This window comes from Copadichromis virginalis, linkage group LG1 (genome assembly GCF_057382275.1).
Source record: "Copadichromis virginalis isolate Kocher_CV1m ecotype Utaka linkage group LG1, C_Virginalis_male_GT1.1, whole genome shotgun sequence".
Taxonomy (NCBI): domain Eukaryota; kingdom Metazoa; phylum Chordata; class Actinopteri; order Cichliformes; family Cichlidae; genus Copadichromis; species Copadichromis virginalis.
Window position 1 is genome coordinate 30,504,431 of NC_140618.1, and position 24,201 is coordinate 30,528,631.

The window sequence follows — 24,201 nt, forward strand, 5'->3', positions numbered from 1 at the left end:
ATCGGGGCCTGGAGCCTGGGGCTCGCTCGGGCCACTTCGGAGGTGGGGTGCCCCCGGCCTCTCGGCCTGGGGCTCGGTCACTCAGGCGCGGCTGGCTGCCGGCGGAGCTCACGGGCGCGTCACTGCAACTCCCCCTGGCTTCTGCTCCGCGGCTGCTGAGTGAGCCCTCATCTGGGACTCTCCTCAGCTCTTTCTGGGACAGTGGCGCGGCTGCCCCTCTGTTGGTCTTCCTTGGTCTCTTGTGTTCTGGGGGCCTCTGGATGTCTGGAGTTTTGATCTCCTCCATACCTGCTTCACGCCCTGGAGGACGGGGCTGTGGCCCCCCCACACCCTCTAGCAGATTATTACATGAAGGAACCTTTTAAAAAACAAACGCGTCCATGTTCACAGGTGTACACACGGGTGATCACACCCACAAACTACACCCTTTTTGGCTCCTACCTCAAAGCACACTGTGTTCTGTTGATCTTATGTGCTGCACAATAATGTTTAACATTTAGTATTTACTGTCATATTCCCATATATCATTGTGATGTTGTTTATTGTATTGCTCTCGTTTTCTTCTGCTTGTTTTCTTTTTTCTTTCTCAGCAGGTGACCCAGGTGATTGATATATGCATTTTTTTTTCTCTGCCCGTTCTGTTGGTTTTTGTCTTTTGCCCTTCTCCCCCGTCCCTCTTCTCAGCTGTTTCTCTTTCCCTCTTTCTTTCTCCCCTTCTTTCCCCCAGTCAAGTCTGTCCCGTATTCAGTAAGTGAAAATAAAAAGAAAAAAAAGAAAAAGAAAAAAGAAAAAAAAAGAAGAAAAAAAAAAGAAGAAAAAAAAATCTTAACCCAGTGCATCAACTAGTGGTTTTTTGAGATCATTAAATCATAAAATTAATGATTTTTTATAAATGTATTTCCTTGATTTTTATACGGAGGAGCTACTAACTTCTCTGGCCGCCTGTTGCAGGGTGTAATCATCCATATGATTCTTATTTTCATATTTTTATACCTGCCAACCTTTCAGAAGATAATACTCTGTTTAAACCACCTGTCTGTAAACCTAAAACACCAATTCCAAAAAGGGACACCAAATTTAAGTACAAACACAGCTGATTTTCATAAACAGAAAACCTGGAACTGTGGAACAACTTCATAACAACGTTCTTCAAAGTAAATCTATGAAGACCTCATTATGTCATCATCTGCAGTACACAAAATCATGCAAGAGTCCAGGAATCTGAAGAAATCTCTATGTGCACAGGACAAGGTAGACTGGATACTGGTGATCTTCAGGCCCTGCATTAAAAAGATGTAAAAATTCTGTCATGGAAATCACTGCACGTGTGCAATCACTGTCCATCAACACAGCTTGCCATCCACAAATGCAGGTTAAAGTTCTGTCACCGAAAGAAGCTGTATGTGAACGTGATCTAAAAATGGCACGTTCTTCTCTGGCCTAAAGCTAATTTAAAATGAATGAACTTTGCCTATGAAATGGGCAGTTTGAACATCTGGAAAAGGACCATCTATGCTGAACGATATATAGAAGTCTTAGATAAGTACACCCTCCCATCCAGGCAACAACTTTCTCAGGGACGGTCTTTCATATTTCAGCAAGACACTGTTAAGACATACTGCATCTATTACAATAACATGGCTTTGTAGGAGAAGAATCTAGGCACTGAGTTTACCTGCCTCATTGTAGATTTTTACTTTGAACGGGGGTTGTATTTGTCTAAATACAACACCAACCACAAAAAGTCACTTGTATAGCATAAAAAACCCAACAACTTTTACCTCATGTTTCAAATGACACAAATGTGACCAAAAAAGCAACACTACCACTCCATAGTCAGAGAGACTGCTGAAATTGAACTCAGGTTTCTGCTACGCTGTTTTCTTTCTCCTCCACCTCCTGATTCCTGATCTTTCCAAATTACAACTGAGCTCTAACAAGCCCTACTATTAAAATGTGTTGCTTTGGCTAAACTCATGTAACAAACTGCTGACACACAAGGCTTTACGTGTGCCTTAAAGTTGACGCTTTCATCATGAATTGCAGCCTTTATAAGGAGCTTATAGGAAGATGCAACTATTCTCATCCCTCTCATCCCATTTTCATGAGAGCAGGCTGTACCACATTCTTAACCCAGGGGGGTGAAAGACTGCCATTCAATAATGGTTCCTTTTGGCACCGTTTGGCTGAGGCTCTAGCAATATTGGATTTTGTGTCTTAATGGTTTTCATTCAAGGATCAAAAAGTCAGCAGTAGGATATTTTGGGCTTTGATTTGTTACGTTTTGAGTCACTCTTCAGGGTTGAGCGGTAAAAACTACCGTGTTACTTTTAGAAGAAGGTAGTAGTTTGGGTCAAAATATGCTGGATACTAAAATAGTCCATGTGAGATGAGCTGGAAGGCACAGATCTATCTCAGTATTCTCTAAACCCAGCACATCAGGCAGGAACGCAAGTATGTGCCAGCAGTATTTGACACTCTGAGATCGATGCGCTCGCTCATCAGTTTGTACAGACCTAACTAAAATCCATTTGAATACTTTCGATGTGTCTTATTTGTAACAGCACTGAGCAGACTGTGACACAGATTGTTATGAGAGGAAAACGAGTGGGAATAGTAGAAACATGTGGTAAGAAACTGGCACAAAAAAAAAATGAACTAACGTTTTCTTTGTTTCAGAAACGAATCTCTATATTTACACTGTGATTAGTGCCCATGGGCAAAATACAGAGCTGAATTTGACCCCGATGAACTCTAATGGGGAATGTCTGAGTGTTTGTGTGTGTGTGAGCGCGAGTGTGGGTGGAAGTATCATCCTCCATGGATGTGCTCTCCCTAGCTGCCCTACTCCTCACTCACTGCTCTCTTATGTTCACTCAGCTTTTTAGTGCCGCCATATTCAGCGTAGAATACCTGAAGTATGAAGCATGTTTGCAGGAATGCATAATGTGCATGTTTAAATGTAACATACACAAGACAGTCCCAGTGCATCATACCTGAATCACAAAACATTATGCATCTGCATTGTGTGTTGTCCCTGCACAAGCATGCTAGAAAGAATAACACAGCACAGCCATTGTCAGCCTCACACCTGAGAATGTGATAGCATTGTGCAAAATGTTTCCATGATACTTCCATGACAGCTTGGTCTCACAGGCAGCTGCTGTTTCAGCAAGAAAATGGACCACCCTGAGTCTGCAGTGCCACTGCAAAGCCCTGCATGGGCATGCATGCACTGCTGCAGGTGCAATCACAGTGATGCATCAGAGAAAAGTGAGTTATTCTTCAAAGCACAAAGCCACCAATGGTCAAAATGCCAAAGTCAAGCCTTCAAACATTAGTCCACAAACCAGTTATTTTATTTTATAAAGCCAAAATCTATCTTCATATGAATGCCTGACAGCATCTCCTAAGTCATCAAGTCAGAATCCAGTATTGCAGGGTGAAAAACAAGCCCAAATCATGTGTAAACCCTAGAAATGGCTGTGTGGGAAAATTCCAGTAGATCAGCAGTTTCTGAAATAATCAGACGAGCCAACCTGAGACCAGGAACCATGCCACCTTCAGTCACTTAAATCCCCTTTCTGCTCAGAACCTTAACGTGACCATACTGACACGCCTAAATGCACTGGGTTGCAGCTACAGTATGTAATTGGATGATTGTATATGTGCGTTAATGAGCAGTTGGCCCAATAAAGCTGCCCATAAAGTGGCCATGTTTATACTTTGCTCAAAACACTTACTATCAGTTTCTCCATGCACGCAAAAAATAAATAAATACATACACCATAAATGCTAAACATTTTACTTTGAAACTGAAATATTTCATCTTACATCTGACAAAAAGGCTGCACACACTGGACAGTGTTGAGAATAGTTTTTGCTACCAATCTCCCACTTACACTCGACAATACACACTTGCACTTATAAAGTAAAGCCCCCTTCTCTCTGGAGTTACTTATTTCTTTGTCCGCAGGCCTACAAACAGGAAGCACATCCTATGTGTTGATTCTACAGACTACACAAACACACACGGGATGTACATTCAATCTCAGCTGCTGTGGAATAGGAATGCTCATAATGGTCAGCCTCTACTCTGTTTTTATCTCCCTCCGGAGGATGTTCACAAATAATTTCACATGATTTTGGCTTTTTTCATTTCAGCAGCTTCCCAAAGGGGAATCTAAAAATGAACACTCATATCCAACTTAGCCACACCAAAGCTTTCTCCTGCACACTTTGCCCAATTTATTCAAGTCATATTTTGAGAAGAAGGTCATCTGCTGTAAAGGAGCCTGCGCTGTGTGAAAGCGTTTGAAGTTGAGGAATGATTTATGCAGTGACACAAGGAAAGAAGAGTTTCCCAACTTTTGGAAATCTACTTCAGGTTTTTCACACAGAATTGAAAAGCACAGATTTCACAGACACTTGCACGTACCGACACGTACACACAGAGCAGCGTAAGGAAGCTTTCTGACAGGCAATGAGCTCATGAGATCTGAATGTCTTCCTGTGGTGAATGCTTTTCTGTGGCTTTCTCACAACTATTCCCCTATTTTCCTCTATTTTCTCACACTTTTTTGTCAGCTCCTGCTCCTCATGCAACTTGCTCCCCTATGTTAATTCTTTTATCTGCTCCATTTAGAGTGAATATTTAAAGAAAAAAGCCTAATTCTGGATTTAGCATTCTTAATCCACTAAGCTGTTGTGTATTTTTCCTGCTTCAGGAAAAGCAGGTTTTGGTGTTGCTAGGTTAGTGATTTAGCATTTAGTTTAATGTTCCAGTCTGTGTGTCAAGGTGTGTGTGTGTTAGTTAGTGAGCATGCAGGGTAAACATTACCCCTGACAAATGGCCAGTGGTCTAAATCAGACTCAATTAAGATTTATGGTGGGCGAGGTGCCGCTACTTAAGAATTTAGGCAGTTTGAGTGTGGATTTCTGTGTGTGTGTGTGTGTCAGCCTTCTCTGCAGCAAGTGTTTATTTTCTCTTTCACTTGGACATGTTAAGTCCCTATTATCAGCATGTCTACTGAGAAAAAAAATATCTAGCTTCCATACCTTGAAATAGATCTGGAATTGCTTTCTGCTATAAGAGACTTAACTGCCGTACAGTTAAAAGCAGAAGCTGTACCATAAACACTCTGAAAATGGCTTTCAGACGTCTTTCCCACCACATGTGTGCTTGACATTAGAGCAGCGTGGGCCTCCTTCATAATTGGGGTGTTTGCAGATATGTAATTGCAAACACACTCAACACAGCTGGAATGCTGCTTTGAATTATATTCGATTCGTGTCAGGAAGTTAGATGTAAAGCCTTTGCTTGAGACTAAAGTGCATTTATATGCGTGCGCTCGCGTACTTTATGAGGACTGAGATTTAGATGTAAGCGTATTTGTGTGCCCTGTTGGGCCAGACATCATTTATCACCACATGGTGTTAGCTGAGGATCATTTTTACTGGTCTGTAAAGGAACGAAAAAACAAAACAGGGGGTACACCAGGGGCCGCTCTTGCCCCTCCCTATCTTGGTCACTCATCTCTTCCCTCAGCGTCCCTCTGTCCTTCTTCCCGCCCCCTCACCAGTCCTGGCAGACTGCCCTTTCTGTGGTAACTTACCAAAAACAAGTGGACCATTTAAGGGATTTCAGCTTTTTAATCAAGCGGGTATTCAAGAGAACAGTGCTAATGGTCTGTGGAAAAAATTTCTAAAGTGGCACCTTTCTTTAATGCACTGTGGCACATTTGGATAGTCTGATAAATGCTCAGAAATTGCTTAAAATTTGAAACAGAATTCTTTCCATCTGTGCTTTTACTGCCCAGCGTCTCTGGCTGGAGGTCATTTGGCAGATCAAGGGCTGGGTGACCTCAGTCTTCTGAAGAGGTTTGTTTCTTTCACAGAGAATTCCCGTTGTGGCTAATATGACTCTCCCATGTGTCCTATGGACAGAGAGTAAAACTAAAACTGACAGGAAGGTAACTCTGGGCAACGATCAATGCTGAAGCGAGCGTCTGTTGCCCCCTGCATTGCTGGAGGACTCTGAAGAGGTCTTTTATGAAGCAAACCAAAGGCCGAGTGGTTTCACTGTCTGAGCACGGAGTAGCTGTGAGCCACAGGGTTTTTTTTGGCTAAAGCCTTAATTTTGAGGTAAAAACACAGCAGGTAAACTGTTTAATTTTTTTTTTTCATTTGCTGGTATTACCAGATCTCTAATATTCTATGCTCATGATAGTAATTTGTGTTTCCCATCAGCCTACGCATAACACGTCTGCCAGTTCACATTTGTGCCATCCCATCTATGTCCACGGGCTCATCACACACACAGACGGACACGTAATCACACAGCAAATGAGAACATAGTGTCCAGATATAGTAATGATAATTTCAAGCTGTTCCCTGATGTGGTAGCAAGCGCAAGTATGCTTTCTGCGCTGCCTGCTGAGAGCAGCATGCTGTGTGCAGAACGAAGCAGCTCGCTCAAGAAAAGCATTGTTTTAATTTTTTATGTCTTTTCTAATCTGTGGATAAAATGTGAAATAACTCATCACAGCATTTATGATTTGGTATGCTGACCTCTAATGGATTACCCACAAAATATCTTTAAGGTGATTTCTGGTGGAAGATAAAAGATACAACTCCTAAACTGAATAAACTTCTATAATTGAATGCTGTATAATTGTAAGTGTATTAATTACTCTGTGAGAAGCACATGTTTTGCTTTACTTATTTATTCTTTTTTCTCTTTTTTTGGGGGTAAAACACACTAAAACACTAGTTTCCTGTTAGGGATCCATCAGAAAGTGTTTCATAACAATGAGGCTTTTCTGTGTGGATTTTGCATGTTTTCCCTGTACTTGTTTGGGTTTTCTCCCAGTCCTTCCTTTTACTCCAAAAGCCCATAGATGCAAACGTGATAGATTAATCTGTGATTCTAAATTAGCCTGGTCAATAGTGAATGGTCAGTCTCTGTGTGCTTGACCTGCAACAGAGTGGTCACATGTCCACAGTGAGCACTGCAACTCACGCAATGTGGTCTGAATACGACCAAAGTTGCGAGGATGACTAAAACTGCTTCACACTGGAAGCAATTTGCTTGTTGTATTGCTTTGAAGATGACAGCTGGTCACATGTGGGTATTTTTCATATGTCAGTCAACGGTACTCTATGCTCTCACAATAACTAACGCGTTATTAAGTAACGCGTTACAGTAACGCGTTACAGTAACTACGTTATTGTTGTAGTAACGAGCACGGTAACTAGTTATTATGCCAAAATCAGGAACACGTTAAACGTTACTGGGATTTAGATAGGGTCGTTATTTGTTACTTCGTGTGGTGGCTATCGCGGAGCTTCCACAGATTCAGTAACATTAGCAAGTGGTGGAGGCCAGCAGGTGGGAAAGGGATGCAGGAGGAGCAGAGACCCGAGGCGACCGCTGGTCCGAGTGTCAGGAGAACTGAACTTCAGGTAAGAAGTTATGACCTGCAGTCTATCTGGGTCAGATATAAACCAAGTTTAGGTGCAGTTTATTTTCGTTATGCTGACTTTTTCGTACTGCGTACTAGCTAGCATGACAGAGTTTTATACAGCTGGGTGGGTGCTATGATGTTACTGATGTTGAACTTTATTTTGTTCATAGGGTTAATTATTAGAGTTGCCAACCATCCCCTAAAAAATGGAATCGTCTCGTATTCAGAGAAAATATTACGCGTTTCGTGTTGAGGTGAAAAGGAACACAGTTTGTCCCGGACTTCAGCTACAATGAAAAAGACACAAAGCTGGAGTTATTCTGTGTCTTTGCTGCACAGCTGCCTCTTCTTCTCTCATTCTCTCCCCTCTCTCGCCTGTTTCTACTTCAATCATGAAACTGATCAATGATCAGCTGATCGGCTTTCCTCTCTTGTTTGTTTATCGCTCACTTTGCGCCAGAAAGAAGAAACCAGTCGCGCTAAACAACAGTAGCACGTTTAAGCTTGATCAGCTGTTGTTAGAATTTATTTAATATTAATTTCTAGTATCAGCTGATGTTTGCTGGAGCCACAGCTGTAAAGCTGTTGGTCATGATATCGGTTTGGTTATGTGGTGAGAGGGAAACATGAAGATGAAACCAGGAGATGTCCTTACTGAATCATCAGAGCTGAACAGGTGATGGAGAAACAGGTTTACCTTTTAGGTGACATGAATGAGTTGAAGGGAAGTTATGAACTGTTTCTGAGAGACAAATAACCCCAGGATCCTTTTTTATGTAGCTGACAGCTGGTAACTGTGCAGGTGCGGATCTAGCAAAGTGTGGCCAAGGGGGCATGTAGGGCATTAACAGGGAGAGGGGGACACAAAGAAATACTTTTCTTTCTTATTCCCATTTAAAATGTATAGCTTTTAAAAAATTATTATCTGAATCTTACAACAAACGATTGATAGATTGATGCATATATTCCATCAAAACTGTGTACATCACTGTCACAACAGCGTTTGTTTTCATTCAAAGGCTTTATGATTATTGCTATAATGGTGGGTCAGTCTCTAGTCAAAAGGTTTTTTGTCCCAGGTCAGCCCTGTATGCAGCTCATCTGCAGTCTGGTGTTATCTACATCTTCCTATTCGGAAGGCAGAATTTCCGAGTTCTGAGTACAATCGAAAGCACTACGACTGCAGTTTTCGTTTTGTATGTAAAAAGCGCACATGACGCTGTGACGTAGGCTAGAATCATGGCAGCGGTCAACGACAGTCCAGGTGTGGGATTTCTCTCGTGGAAATATGCACATTATTTTTTCCTTTGTATTGGTAGGTGGCACAGTGCACTTGTGGCAAGTAAGCAAGCTAGAAGACTGGCAATCTTGCTGGGTATCCAGTTACGGATGCAACACATTAACAAGAGAATTCTGAGTAAAACCAAAGTTACTTCCCCTAGTAACTAGTTACTTTGAAAGTAACAAGTAACTTGAAGTAACTGAGTTACTTTTGATAGAAGGAACTAGTAATGTAACTAAGTTACTAATTTAAAGTAACTTACCCAACACTGGTGGTCTGCTGTTTGGACTTAAAGTAAGTATCCACCAGAGCTTAAATACATTTTTGAAGATATTTTGGAATCTCAGTGGACACAAATTGATATCAAGGCAACTCTCAAAAACTAGTTGAACAAGACTAATGGGAGCCAGCACCCTTTAGTATTAGATTAGAGATAGTTATATTAAAAAAAACTCCAAGAAAGTTTTCCAAAAGTCTGGAAAACTATTGCTGAGTTCAAGATAAAAAAATAAAATAAAAATCAGAAAAATTAAAAGAAAGTCTTGATCCTTGGTTTCAAAACATAAAGGAATGACGTTTGACTCAAGATTTTTGCACAGTACTGTACATACTTACTTGTTGTATGTGTTTATTTTCACAGCACTGATTTTTAGACTCAGCTTCTGAGTCTTCTGACTCACTTACATGTGGTTGCAAAAGTACTTCCGGTCCTATAAAAGTCTATTGGACCTCTGTAAACACTATTATTGACGGCATGGCCTCAGTCACTTATTTTAGGTTATATTGAATAAAAATTTGAGTCCATTTTGCAAATGTTGTACATATGTTTCAGAAAGGAGGATTATCTGGAATATTATTGGCTAATGACTGATGATTAACAAGTTAAGCATACAGTTTTGCAGCCAGAACAACAAAATAGCAACGCCCATAAAAATCGAGTTTTCAAAGTGGGACTTCACAAACCTAATGTTTGCCTTTTACTGTTTAATTCATTTTAAATATGTTAAAAAATATCTGTTATTTTTAAACGGTATGTTTTAATATTGACTGTCAAAAAATGAATATAATTAATTTCGCAGTGCTGCATGGTATGTCTGTATAACAGCTGCTACACTTAGGATTTTTATAACATTCATAAAAGTAAAGCATTGAGGCAGGAAAAATAAATTTTGTGTCTGTTACAATAGAGTACAGGTTGAGATTGATTTAATGGGACACTGAGTCGAAGATCGATTTTAACTGGTGGTTTCAACAGAGCTTTCAAATGGAGTGAGTGAAACCTACATTTGGCGATTTTGACAAACTCAACATTTCTCTACACATTTTGTGTGCTCGCAAAACTGAAATGTTCTTATTTAATTCTGATTCACCCCTTTAGCAATTCAATTCACCTCTCCACAGAAATAACACGTTAAGCAGACTTAACAGATGGTTTCCTCTTCCTGAGCCCAGATCTGCTGGAGAGTTCTTCCTGTTAAAAGGGAGTTTTTCCTTCCTACTGTCTCCAAGTGTTTGCTCATAGAAGATCATCTGAGTGTTTTCTCTGTATTACTGTAAGAGCTTTACCTCAAAATATAAAGCACCTTGAGTGACAGTTGCTGTGATTTGGAGCTATATAAATTAAATTAAATTGATTAGAAAAGTTTATGTTGGGTCCCACCCACTTAATTTTGTCAGCGTTGTGTCGCCTTTATTTGCTTGAAGTTTCTGAAAATCTTCACTATCTATGGTCTTTAGTCTCCACATTGCTGCAAGTTGCTTCCAGTGTGTACATACCTCTTAAAAACTCAGGGATGGATCGATTTCAAATGAAAACAAACATGAAGGGGAGACGAGTAGATATTTCTAAAATAATTATTTTGCATTTTGAGAAAAAACTCTACTAAGTTGTAGATCACTTGCTCCTTAGCAACTCTGTAGCGTAAAAATATTGCTGTAGAATAGTTGCACACAGGGCATTAATTCTGCTCGTAAACCAACAGCATAATAAAGTCATACAGTTTAGGGATGCCCTCAGGTATTTACAAATCATATCAATCTGAGGTATTATGCTATTTGGTAGCATAATAGCTGGTAGCATTTGGCCCAAAGAAATTATTCTAAAGTGTCAGTCTTTGAAAGCTAAAGAGCTTATGGCTCTGTCTCACAGAGAACTCAGTCCAGTGAGGCCATGTTTGAAAGCAAAGGCTGTGGATTTAAACGTGCAATGACCTATTTTCTCTGTCAGCATTTTAAAAGACTGAACGGTAGCTTCTCACTCTGTCAGCTCAATGTGAAAGCAACGCACTTCTTTGACCTTTACAATGATCATTTTCTGGTTGGTGGACCTTCTTCATAGCAACCGCTGTTTCTCAATTACATCCAGGAGTTCCTGTAGTTCCGGCAACTTTCATTACCCTCAAATCAAATACATACTTTTTATGGAATGAACAATAACAAGTATAGCTATTTTTGGTTGTTAGATAAATCTAAAGTCATATATAACCACTGTATTTCTTCTTTTGTCCTACTTAATAGGATAAGGATTAAAATGTTTATAATGTACTAAAATAGAGAAAATAGATTTTAACAGCCCTTGCGGTGTTGATTAATATTTTTAATAATCAAATATGCAGATGTGCTCTTTGATGTTTAGAAATGATCCACATTCTGTTGTGTTTTTGACATGCTGGTGCTCAGGAGGCAGCATAAGTGAGCTGTGCTTCACTGCTGTTTAAAGAGAGCATTACTGCAACTGTGTAAATATCTACACTCTTATTTCAGCTCCACACTTTTTAAATAAACAGCGAGGAAAGGCAATGCAGATCTTGGTCTGATACTAAAGAGGAATCTCAAGGCTTTCCTGTCCACAATATTGTCAGTCTGCATCTATGCGCTGAGGGGAAGAAGGGTGTTTAGCCCCGTCAGCATAGAGGCCCTTGTCCTGTATCCTTCCCAAGGTGACTTCTCTGCTGTTGGCAGGCAGAGCCATGAACACAGCTCCCAAGACTCTCCCTCTCTCTTCTCTTTCTCTCCCTTCTTCTCCCACACACCCATCAGCGTTTAGATACCACCGGGTAAAACGCTTTCATACCTTTTTTTTTTTTAACAATTTTTTTCTCTCACTTCCTCCTCCTCACATCATTTCCATAATTACAGGTAAGAAAAAAGCGTCATATTCATTACATTTCTTTTCAGTGCTTTGCGTCTTGTCTACAGTCAGATTTTGGTTATGGCTAAGTGCCAACACATGAGCACCTGACCTTTTCCTCTTTCAGTTCTCATAGTGGAGAACGTCCACCTACGCAGCAGCACACACACACACACACACACACACCTCCCACACAAACTCTCTCTCACACACAAACACTCACACACATACACTGGCAGCAAAATTGTGCTTTGAGAGCAACTGTCTGTGAATCTGTGCAGGTTTGTGTTGGAGATTGCATCCTGGAAATGCAGACCTCTTCATTTTCTATTACCAACACTTTTTGGTGGAACATGGAGGTGTGTGACCACGATTGTGTGTAAATAGGCCATTATCCCATGTCTACAGTAGGTCATCTATTTCAGTCCAGGTTAATTCTCTACATGGGAGAAGGTGTGCTAATTTCCTCTCTCTGTCTGTCTGTCTCTCTCTCTGCATGTGTGTGTGTGCTAAATTGATTAAGAGGATTCGAGTCGCCGATGAACGTCAACACAAACTACGACCACCAGCACACACTTAGGTGCACATGAACTCTTACCCTACTTTAAGATTAGCTTTAGGCTGCTAATACACACAAACACATTTGTTGTCAGTTGAGAGAACAGCATAATGCCCCAAAGTATATCCCCAGAGGATGCACCATTATTCCCACCATATTTGTTTGCCTAACCCCACCCCTTCACCTAACTTTAACCAAAAAGTCTTTATTTTCAGATTTGTCTAATCCTTAATAAGGCTAGAGTTCCCCTGATGTCTGAACAACATTTTTTGCATTTTACTTTTACACTTGTTCATTAGGCAGATTATTTCACTCCAATCACTGGACAAACGTAAATATAATCCAAGGCACATCAGATCAGGGTGAAGTCACACTGATGCCACTAACAGTTGAGATGTGTTTACATGTGAAGGACTTGGACTAAGCATCCATGTAAGGTATAATTTGCTAAAAGTAATCTTTCTGCATATTAGTGTTACATGTGATTATTCGTGAAAGCAACCACAGAGCTTTCAAACATGCTTTATTCCCACAGTTGCTAGCAAACAACATAAATTGCTTTCAACCTCATGATTTGATTCTCGTGTTTTATAATGAAAGAAACATGCCAAACATGTTAACAGCCCATTATTAGCACCACATCAGTCCAATATGCATGATAACAGCTTGCAAAGCATCTGCTTTGTTACTAGACGCCAGGCCTCCTACTGGATTGCATCTTGGACTTTTTGAATGAACTTTAAATAGTTTCTATGCGGATAAAAATAAGACTTCTCATCCCAGAATGAACTGTTGCTGACCCGTAATGTAATGCAGTTAGGGTAAGAGAATGTCAATTATTGTAGTCTTATTAAAACCATACATGACACACATCCTCAGGCAGCAACATCCTGACAACCAGCTTCTATACAGGAACTCCAACACTACTCAAAAACACACATGCATGAGAAAAAATAATGCTTTCGGTCTCCTCAGCGCATCCCTGAGCCAAATTGTGTGGAGATCCTAAAAGTTGTTCCAGATCCGAAGCGGTCTTACCTTTGTGACAGTCATGCAGAATCAGTGGGTGAGGAGCAGGCCGGTGTCCCCTTCAAGCAAAGAGCAATGCCGCAGGAGTGGCAAAGTGATGAGGAGGAGAGGAGGGCAGCTCTGCTGAATATGCACACAAGGAGAGGGAGGGAGAGAGACAGAGAGAGAGAGAGAGGAAAGAGGAGGGGACAGACAGGTTAGTGTGTCTGGCTCACTAAGTACGGAAGGGCTGATTGCTGCTGCAGTGAAGTAATGGCTGGCAGTCGACGTGTGGTTGGTTACTACAACAGGGAAGAGCTCCCTGCTAAGATACACCCCTCCCTCCTCCCTCCCCAGCTGCCCGCACGCACACACAAACACACACACATGCGGATGATGTGCTCAAAGCCTGACTGCACTACTCTCTCTCACTGTCTATCACAATATGATTAGTGATGGGCTAATACAGATTACTGATTATTAGCAGTGAGGCAAGGCTGCGGGAGGAGGCGGGAGCAGAGACCCCGGGATAGGAGAGGACTGCAGAAATAGAGACGGAGGGAGGGAGGGGAGTCAGATGCTGTGTCGCAGTCTGCTACTCAGGCATGGAGCCGGCTGCACGTCATCTGCCGTGTGCGTGTGTGTGCCTAAGTGTGTGAACGACACAGGAAATAATGAGGGGAGACAAGAGTCTGTTAGATATTTGCACCAAGTTCAGACTACACTGAAGGGATGTTAATTCTACATATAAAACCATAAAGGAGTCCTTGGCAGATACAAATGGACACACAGGTAAAAGTTGTAGAAGCTCCACCTTGGAGGACACCAACTAATCTAATATTCATGCATGCTATAACCTAATGGTGAACCGTGGCAGAACTTAGCTTTCAGTGGATATCGTCATCTGGTTTTGCCAAATTATGTTGTTGTAAATGAAAGCATTACAAACCAAGAAAAACATTTGATGAGGAACATAAGTGATCATCAGTCAGATTTGGCCCTAATGCTAACAACACCTCACTGCCTTATTACTCCAATTACTTTAACTTTGATTGATTTTCTCAAAGAAATTTGAGAGTCTATGACGTCTTCACTTTGGAGTACGTTTCTTAGCATTTCTCACCCTGAGTGTCTCAGTGTAGTAGCACAAAGGCATCCACCCACACTCACAGAATAACAGATCTTTGTCATACTAACTGGCTGAATAGAGGGATGCTAGAGACAGGCCAAGATTCCAGCTCAGTTACCATGGCTTAGATTCCCGAATAGCTGAGTGAGAGTCTTCTCTAGTGGCTGCGAGCCACAACACAGTCTTTGTTTTGCCCATTTATGTGTAACTACTTGCGTTTATGTGCGTGCGTGTGTGTACTGTAAGTGTCTGTACATGCTGGAGTTAAGGTTACTGAGACAAAGAGAGTCCCGAGTGAACGCAGTTTTCTTTCTCAGTCTGTTTTTTATGTCACTCATATCTGCGTCACTTTGCTCCTAATTCTCAGAGTTTTAGGAGTGTCATCTATGGCCCCACTCTCAGCATTTCCTGTCTGGAACAATAGTATTTCCTGTGTCTGTTTGCATACTTTGGGTGGAGGAGAGGGTCTTTCAAATATAGAAGAAAATATCTGGGGGATGGGAGTTGAAATCAGCATGATTTTAAACATGATGATTTTATTTATATCAGGATTTACTCAGTTTATGATCACACATCATAACTAATTAGCATTTCTGAGATAAATGATGAAATTTGAGAAAATTTGGGATTTTAGCCCATGGTCATTTCTGTAACACAGTGCGAATCTTGCATCTCTTGCCACTTCTTAATTCAGGCTTTTGGAGGTAAGTAAATTTTCCACTTTACACCATATAAAATGTGTGGGAGGAAAAGACATCATCCACAGGGTGGAGGTGGCAAATCCTGTGACCATTAAATCTGAAGGTGCCACCGTGGCTCATATGTTCCACCATATGTCTACATGCTTCTACTCAAAGAAACAGAAGTGGAAAGAACTTGTCTTCATTAACGGTGACAGCTAACATGCACGGATGTGAACAACATTAGGTTTGAAAAATGCAATAATAAACAACAGCAGTCAGTTGATCTGGCCTAGCTATGCTCTCCAAAGAGGAAGAGGATGTATTTTACCAGGTCTGTTATGCATTAGGAGCTTAATTTCCTTATTGTTTAGCAGTCTAACCCTCTGAAGGCTTTTCGAGGAATTCCATATTTGATGTTTTGCTTCCACCTTGTGGTGAAACAATATCATTACCTCCAGGTAATAGTCTGGTCCTACTAAACATGGCATTTGTTTTAAGTTTTCATCAACTTTACACAGAGGCTTTAAGGGTCTTTATCAGTGGATGATTTTCAAATAAATTTCTCGCTTTATAAGCAGTGGAAGTGTACTGGATATAAGCATTGCTATTATCATTCCTTCTGTTTTTAATAGGAAACCGGGAAAGCCTTGCTTACATATGCAGTAGCTTCTCCAGCAAAAATACCTTTTACTTGTGCCATGGAAACTATTCAAATTTAATCATATTAACAGAAGTGGTGCATTTAGGCCTACAAGTTTAACACCACGTTTCTAAGCTAACAGTTAATGTTAGCTTAGCTTAAACCTTGAAGCTTCATAGCTCATAGAGGGTATACATGATATACTGGTGGTGAGGACAAAAAGTGTGAAAGTGTAAGTAGTTATGGAGGTTATACAGTGATGTTTTTGGTTGGGATGTTTAAGGAAGTGATAACTGGTTAACTGAGTTAAATATGTATGTGGCTTTCTCTTTCTCTCTTTAGCTGAGCATCATCTAGTTTCAAACCTCAAAAAGGATAATAAATAATGTGTCAAAATAAATAAATAAAAAAGCACAAGCTAATGTTGACGAATGTTTTCTTTTATCAGTAGTAGGCCTTTTACATGTAATGTGCAGAAGCTACTACTTACTTCAATGTTAGCTAAAACATTACCCATAGGTTTGCCTCAAATTGCATCTATTAGCAGGAAGGATCAAAAACCAAAGTATTAAGATATTGAAATATAATAAAACAGGATTTTGCTAATAGGGTTATTTCTCTTTTTTAATTGATTAAATAACCTGGTTTCCTAATAAATTATTTTTGCACATTTTTAAGTTAAATGACCAAAAGTTATAGTATTTGAAATTGCATATCAAAACATTGTGGACTTGAAAAAAGCATTTTTAAAGACTTTTTAAACTATCTATTTTCTATCATTCTGCTTTTGAGTTGGTAAAAGCTTTTGAGCTTTCCAAGGAGGATGAACCTCACAAATTCTGCATTTTTGACAGTATTTGGCAGCAATTAGCTCTCTTGTTAGATTAATTGAAGCCTAAACCTCTGCGTGCAGACCTCAGACTGTGTTGGTACGCGATTGTCATTTGCTGTTGACGCACATCTGTGCTCAGAGTAAAACATGATTGGCCTTCACTGTAATTGAAGCGTATAGCAGGATTATTTGGTAGCCATTATTTAATCTACTCAGCAGATTATTGTTACAAAACACAATAATATGATGTAACCAACTTCTGTGCCGCTGGTTCAAGCTAATAATAGACTCATCCATCACAGAAAATATTAAGGAGTGTGTAAACCACAAGAAAGGACCACTGTTCTTAAGGTCTCAGCTGACTCACTGTTCAGAAACCACGCTGTATTAACAGTTAATGGGACGACTAATCTTGCCAATGCAAGCAGACTAAAATTGCAGTGAAAAACTATTTCATGCTTGATGTGCAGCTGATACAGTTTCTCCCATATCAGAAACTAACTTGTACCATTAGCAGCCAATAGTTTCTCTTGTTCTGGTATATTTCTCAAAGTATTTGAGAAGCACTGAAGAAGCATTTCCCAGAACAGTTCAAATGAGCATCCACACACTGCAGGTTAACAGGTAAACTGTACCTCCGACATGATGTAAAATCAAGCGTTTTATTAATATACCATCAGAATGACAGTTCATGCGAGAAGTGTTGTCTTCAAATGTTTCTCATTGACGAATAAATTCCTGCTGTATTATACCAGAAAACTATTTTGACTATTTCTGAAAAAAATAACTGTCTTACTGAAGACTGTTCAGAAGCTGATTACAAGAGCAAAACGTTTTACACAATTTGTAAAGAAAAACAAAAGACAACTTAGATTTACGTGTGATGACAGGGTCACAAAACACCAAATCTACACAAAACTGCACAAACAAACACGTAGCCTGTAAAAACCAGAAACATTGTCCTACTGTGTGCAATAGCCCGCTTTAGTAACAAAAGAAAGGCTTGCAATCTGCAGTCTTCTTCTGTTCCCTTCTGCTGTCATGCCATTACATTTATTGCAGCAAACAGAGATATCATATTTTGTAACTGACAATCATATGCTTTCTAGCTCCATTCAGAAAATAACCCCTGAACAGGATTCAATAATAGAGAGTTATAGTGTTATGGAGTTTTAGAATTATGATGGAAGAAACTCAGATGAACCCCAGACCGTTCACTGATAACATTGCTATTATGGGAGCTGACATGTATTATATTCACACAATGCTGGTTTGGAACATCTTCAGTGGCTTGTGGTATGAATTTTCAGCTCTCTCCTATCATGGCCAGACTGACACTAGCCTCAACCATCACAAAAATGAAACAAATACACTCCACATTCGCACACTTACAGCAAAGTTTCCTCATCCCTATGGTAACGCAGGTCACACTGAAAGGGACATATATCATAATTGCTATAATGTGTGTAGAGATCAGCAACGTTTTACCTGCACCTACTAAATCACCTTCACTGTCACAGTTTATCTGAGATGGAACGTAATTAATTTACTGTCACCTGATTTCTCTTGCACTTGATCTGTCGTAGATGCTTTGCTGGCCAGCTGACAGCAGAGGGTGAGAGAGAGATAAGAATGATGCAGAGAAAGAGAGTGATATACAAAAAAGGTAAGTGGCTAGGCTTTTACCCAAACGTAGATAATATGGCTAGCACTGAAAATGAATGAACTGACAATGTGGCCAACTTTTAATTTAAAATTGTGAGAAATTCCCTTCATTGCATTACATTGCATTTTCTGTCTTCGTTTGTACCATGAGTGAGCCCCCTCTTCGGTTCCTAGCCCGCTCCATGATTCCCCCCTCACAGAAATTGTTGCTCTAGTGGAACATTTAATCCACAGAAGCTCCGATTTCGGCTTCCCCAGTGCGCAGCACAGTGTTCCAGTCAGCCGCAGTCTGCTCACAAACCACTTCCTCCATCTGAGGAAAGTGCAGAAGAAGAAGAAGGCGAGTAGGATTGTGAGGATCTGGAAAAGAAGTGTTTCCCTGTTTCTGCCACTTGCATCTTTACACTGCTTCCTTGAAAGGGAGAAAGAAAGAGAGAGAGAGCTGATGCTGCAAGATGAGAAATCCTTGTTTCCGTAATTTCAGTTGTAAGCAACATCAGCTAGTGTATGATAGATGCACAGCTGTTTCAACTCTCAGACTGTTGCGTGTTGGTAACTAATTTCATCAGAAGTTATATATTGCACCATTCTGCTGTCTTAAAGACTCTTATAGAGAAGTAATACTTAAAATCATCTCTTTATATTACTTTAAAAACTTCTAATTCATGTATAGATTAGTACATTTGTTTTGGCTTTTGTTACTTATATTAAACTAACAACAAGACTTTACACAGCTGTCAAAGAATATGTGCATGCCAATTGTAAAATTAAAAAAACAAAACCAAAAGAAAATGGCCCAATTCTTATTTTTCTCTAATCCACACAGGGTCAAAATACATATGCTTAATAGACTTTGGTCTATTAACTTCTTGTCAGTGAAAATGGTTTATTACATCTATTTGTCTTTACAAACATACAAAGGATTTCTTTGACATTGGACTGATTGATAATCAGAAGTCCAAGGAACTCAGGAAGATCTAAGAAGGAGAATTGTAGATTTACACAAACTGTGAAAGTCTTTGGAGCCATTTCTAAACAACTCAAGATTCCAAGATCATCAGTTCAAAAAACTGTATGTAAGTAGAAGTTATTCAAATGTGCCACCACTTCACCAAGATCTAGAAGTAAGTAAGTAAGTAAAATTTTATTTGTATAGTACCTTTCAAGATAAAAATCACAAAGTGCTTCACAGAAAAGCTGAAACATAAAAACAGAAATCAACCAAAAGTAAGTTTAAAGACATGAGTTTTTAGCTGTTTTTTAAATGAAACTACTGAGTCCACAGATCTCCGGCTCAAAGGAAGGGAGTTCCAGAGTCTGGGGGCCTTTTGTTTTCAGCTTCGTATGTTGGACGACCAGCAAGCCCTGATCACATGACCTCAGGGACCTGCTGGGGATGTGCTGTTGTACAGGGATGTACTGTACTGTTGTAGAAGATCCAACCTGTCACCCTCAGATGAAAGGAAATTGGTTAGGATGTTCAGGAACAACCACTGTAACCAACAAGGGAACTTCTGAAACCCCAGGGTCGCTGTCCTCAGTGAAGCAAGTCTTACATCGCTTTGGCCTGAAAGGGTGCCGATCAAGAACAAAGCCCATGCTCCAAAACCAACACCTTGTCGCTCAGTTGAAATTTACAGCGACCTGCGCCAAATGCCAAGTTTTATGATAAGACGAGAGAATTATTGAACTTTGTGGCTATAATGACAAGAGATATGTTTGGCGGAGTAAAGGTAAGGCTTTCAAACCTAAGAACACTGAACCAGCTGTCAAGCATAGTGGTGCTAGTGCCATGCGCTGGGGCCGGTTAGCTGCCAGTGGTACTGGTACACTGCACAAACTAGATGGAGTAATGAAGAGGAACTAGCTCCAAATTCTTCAACTTCACATCTAATCAACAGCTTGACAACTTGGGCGTTCAAACAGTACAATGATCCAGAGACGCATCAAAACATTAACCTTCTGGAATGGTGTTCCCAAAACTTTGACTTCAACCCTATTGAAAATTTGTAGGTTATGTTTGAAACCCAGGTCCTTGGCAGGAAACCAACCAATTAAAATGAACTTAAAATGCCAACTCTACCAAGAACAGTGGTCAAATATTCAGCTAGAATTATGCCCGAAGCTTGCTGATGGCTACTGTAAGTGTCTGACCAGTCTGCAGTCTGCTAAGCGACATTTTACCGAATATTAGTGGATTGTACGTATACTTCTGACTCTGTGTGAATTAGAAAAAAATGCAAAATAAATTCAAACTTGTAGATTTAATTATTGCTTTTTTAAAGTCATTAAAGGTCTATGCTGAACAATCATTCCACTCTGGAAAAAGAAAAGTTAAAAGAAATCATTAAAAGCCCCAAATTACTATGGCATCCATTCCCATGATCAGTGCATGCAAACCTCTGACCACAACTGTAAATGTGACAATAAGCATACCTCACAGACATGCTGCAGCTCTAGATTTCAGTGTAGGAAATCTTAAAGATGAAGCCTTTATTTTCTAGCTTCTCCAAAAGCCTCTTCTGACCTTACTCCTTATCTCCTCAAGTTGCAATTAAGAAACTGAAGGCCCCTCATGATAGCTGATTGGGAAATAGTTCCACGTCATGGGAGGAATGAGGACAAAACTAAGCTTTAGTTAGCATAACGATTACTGTAGGGGTCTGTGTGAGGATGAAGTGGGATGAGTGAAGAAATGTAAAGAAGAAAAATAGGGATAAGGAAGCAGGCATGAAAATAAAAACCTGTGAAGACTGAAGCAAGCATGAGTTAGATTCAGTTCATTTCATCTCATTTTATGTAGCGCCAATTAACAGCAGCTGCCTTAAAGCACTTTCTAGTGTAAGGTAAAGACCCTACAATATTAGAGAGAAATATGATACACGCACACAGTCCAGTTTTCTCACCACCGTGTGCCGATATGAGCAGCTGATGCATAACTCAGCCATGATTAGACATTTCCACCGTTTATTCACTCAACACATGAATCACTCCATTCTCTCCTACTCTTGAAATTACTTTCCACCAGTTTTTAATTCATCCAGGTCTCCTCTCCTGCTACATTTCACTCCGCTGAGCCTCTCATTTGCACTATTTTTTCACCTGCCGGTCATTGGGGCAGATTTACAGAGTCGTCTGGTGGGAAAAAAGCCCCTATTCACCTAGTCCTTCCCAGATCCTGATTAATTCCACTGTCAAAAAAAAAAAAAAAAAAAAAAATGCTTCTGAACTATAATATTACATTGAAAAAAAATGCCTAACCTCTCTCCCTGCCTTCCTAAATAAGTTAACCCCATTGCTGATTTAGAGATAGGTCTATGAAGGTAAAATGATGAATCAATTGGGATGTTTTCAAGTGTGATATAGTTGTGATTTACAGTTTAGATTGTTCCCACATGGAAAAAGACCCAATCCGAGTAACCAAATGCATATACTGTATACATCTAGCCCCTATTTTTCTGTCTGTGTCATTTTGCATCTGTCTCCTCTCACATACACATTCACCACACACAGAGTCTGGAAAACAACACGCTCACATTAAGTTAGTGACAGCAGTATAAAGGCTTAACATGTGGTAGCACTTAAGCAGACCTTTCAAATCCAGTAGACATAAAATACGGAGAAAAAGACTGGAAACACCACACAACATATTATCAAATACAAATACAGCAGGCAGAAGAAATACCTTTCCCCCACTTTATCTGGTTCTGAAATAAATTTTCTTTCACTAATTGACATTAATAAGGCAAATAAAAGTAGTAATTGTTACTCTAGTTCACTAATTTTATTCTTACAATGGACAAAGGCTATATATTTTGTTCTCATAAAATTCAATAAGTAGGGATAAACACTTTCAAAATTTACAAGTCCCCACAGATCACTCAATGAACTGAGTGAAGTGAGTCAGTTTGGCAGACATATATTTAAATATTCCTCTGGTCTGCTCCAGCCCCACCGATGAATTTGAAATGTGCTTTATGCTCATTTGGTTTCCATTTGGTTCTACAATGGAGGAACCACACTCACACTTTTTCTGAGCTGTTTCTTTGCAGTGCCATAAAGTTGCTTTTCAGTGAGATATATATATATATATATATATATATATATATATATATATATATATATATATATATATATATACATATACATACATACATACATACATACATACACACACACACTACAGTATTGGACACATCTTGTAAAAACAATAATTTAAAAAATGTATTTTTAGACAAAAACTTATTTTTAATAATAACCACAAATCAATAAGTCAGCAGTGGTGTAAATTAGCCTTTTGTGTGGTGGAAAAAACACATTACCATCGTTTATGAGAGAAAACATCTATCAAAAATGACCACATTCCCATTTAAATCTGCCTTTTTTTCTGTGCTCCATCCGTGTAAGGATACAAAATAATGGTTATAGTGTGTAGATATGGCCTTGTGTGGCCTTCATGCCGCAGACGAAGCAGCAGCAAAGACAGACAGACAGGCCTATAAGTCCAGTACTAAGCCTGGTGCTCTTTCTTCAATTAGCGCAGCTCTCACCATTGCTTACACAGCTTGTTGGCCAGCCTAAAGATTTCAGTCTTAGCACTACAGCTTATTATAAAAGCACTGGAATGCTATTGAACCTTCTACAGAAGCCTGTATTTCATCTGGTGTGTTGCCAAAAGTGAAAACTGAATATTGACTCATGCTTGAAGGTCAAAAACAGGGGTCACTTACAAAAATCTCAAAAATCTGCCAGACTCAGACCTACTGGGTGGTTCTTGAAGCACCAGGGGATGGATCTTTTTGTGATCTCTAAAACTTGGGCATTTACTACTGTTTTGTAAACTTTTTTTCTTGTCTGCTGTTACATTGTTTATTTCTTGCAGAGTTGAAACCTATCTGCAAGGCATAAATTACATCCCAACCCTCCTCTTGATTGTGTTTGATTGAGCTGGTAATCAAAGTTGGAACGCATGCAAAGTCTGATTAGTGCCAGCCGCCTGGAACTGGTGGCATATTTCAACCGCATGGAACAAATGACAGTGCTGGTCAGTGTGGGCATTTGCCTTGATTCAATATGACAAAAAGCAAATTAGATGCAATTTACATACAAGCGAGTTATTGGATCATATTAGAAACATGTCAAAACCTTACTGAATAGTTGAATGCATTTTTATGTGCAGTTTTGTTTTTTCAGGTCATTTCAAATTTGAACCATTCAGATACCTGAAATATTCTTTGCTTGCTCTAAAATGACGAATGGGAAGTTGGTGTAAATGATTTTTAGAGTATGTTGGACAGCCTACCTCCAAACTGCTTTGTCTTTAGAGGAAATATAGACCTCTCTTAAAGCAAAGAAGACAATGAATGACAAATCGATGTTTTAGATCATAGTGAGTTACAAACATGTTCATCAAAATTTGGAAAAAGATGAAAAACTTAATATAATTCAGGCAGTGTAGTGTCACCAAAATCATTTAATTACTTTAATAACTTCGCTGACACACATCTATTCTATGAAACATAAAAGCAAAATATTCTATAGCAGTTAGGCTGGGAAAGAATCCTGGGATCTCTATGTCACAGTGTGGTGGCCGTAAAGACTGTTGTAGAGCAGCGGTCCCCAACCCCCGGGCCACGGACTGGTACCGGGCCGCAGGAGTTGAGGCTTCGGTGTGAAATTCATGGTTTTCAGGGTTTTTAGCGTGGTTTTTTTTTTAGCGTTTTTATCGTTAACTTGGTTTCCCTGGGTCTTTCCCGTGTGTTATGAATAAATCTTCTTTTTCTTGGTACTGATACTGGTTTTATTTT

General features: G+C 39.7%; 1 protein-coding gene across 1 annotated transcript in view; it reads right to left on the bottom strand.

Moving 5' to 3' along the window:
- coro2ba (coronin, actin binding protein, 2Ba) overlaps positions 1 to 13,762 on the bottom strand; it is a 48,586-nt gene extending 34,824 nt beyond the window's left edge. The window contains exon 1 of the mRNA XM_085458932.1: positions 13,476 to 13,762. Within this exon, the coding sequence (XP_085315058.1) occupies positions 13,476 to 13,490 (15 nt within the window). The 5' untranslated portion in view covers positions 13,491 to 13,762. The remainder of the gene's footprint in view (positions 1 to 13,475) is intronic.
- Between the last annotated feature and the right edge of the window lie 10,439 nt (positions 13,763 to 24,201).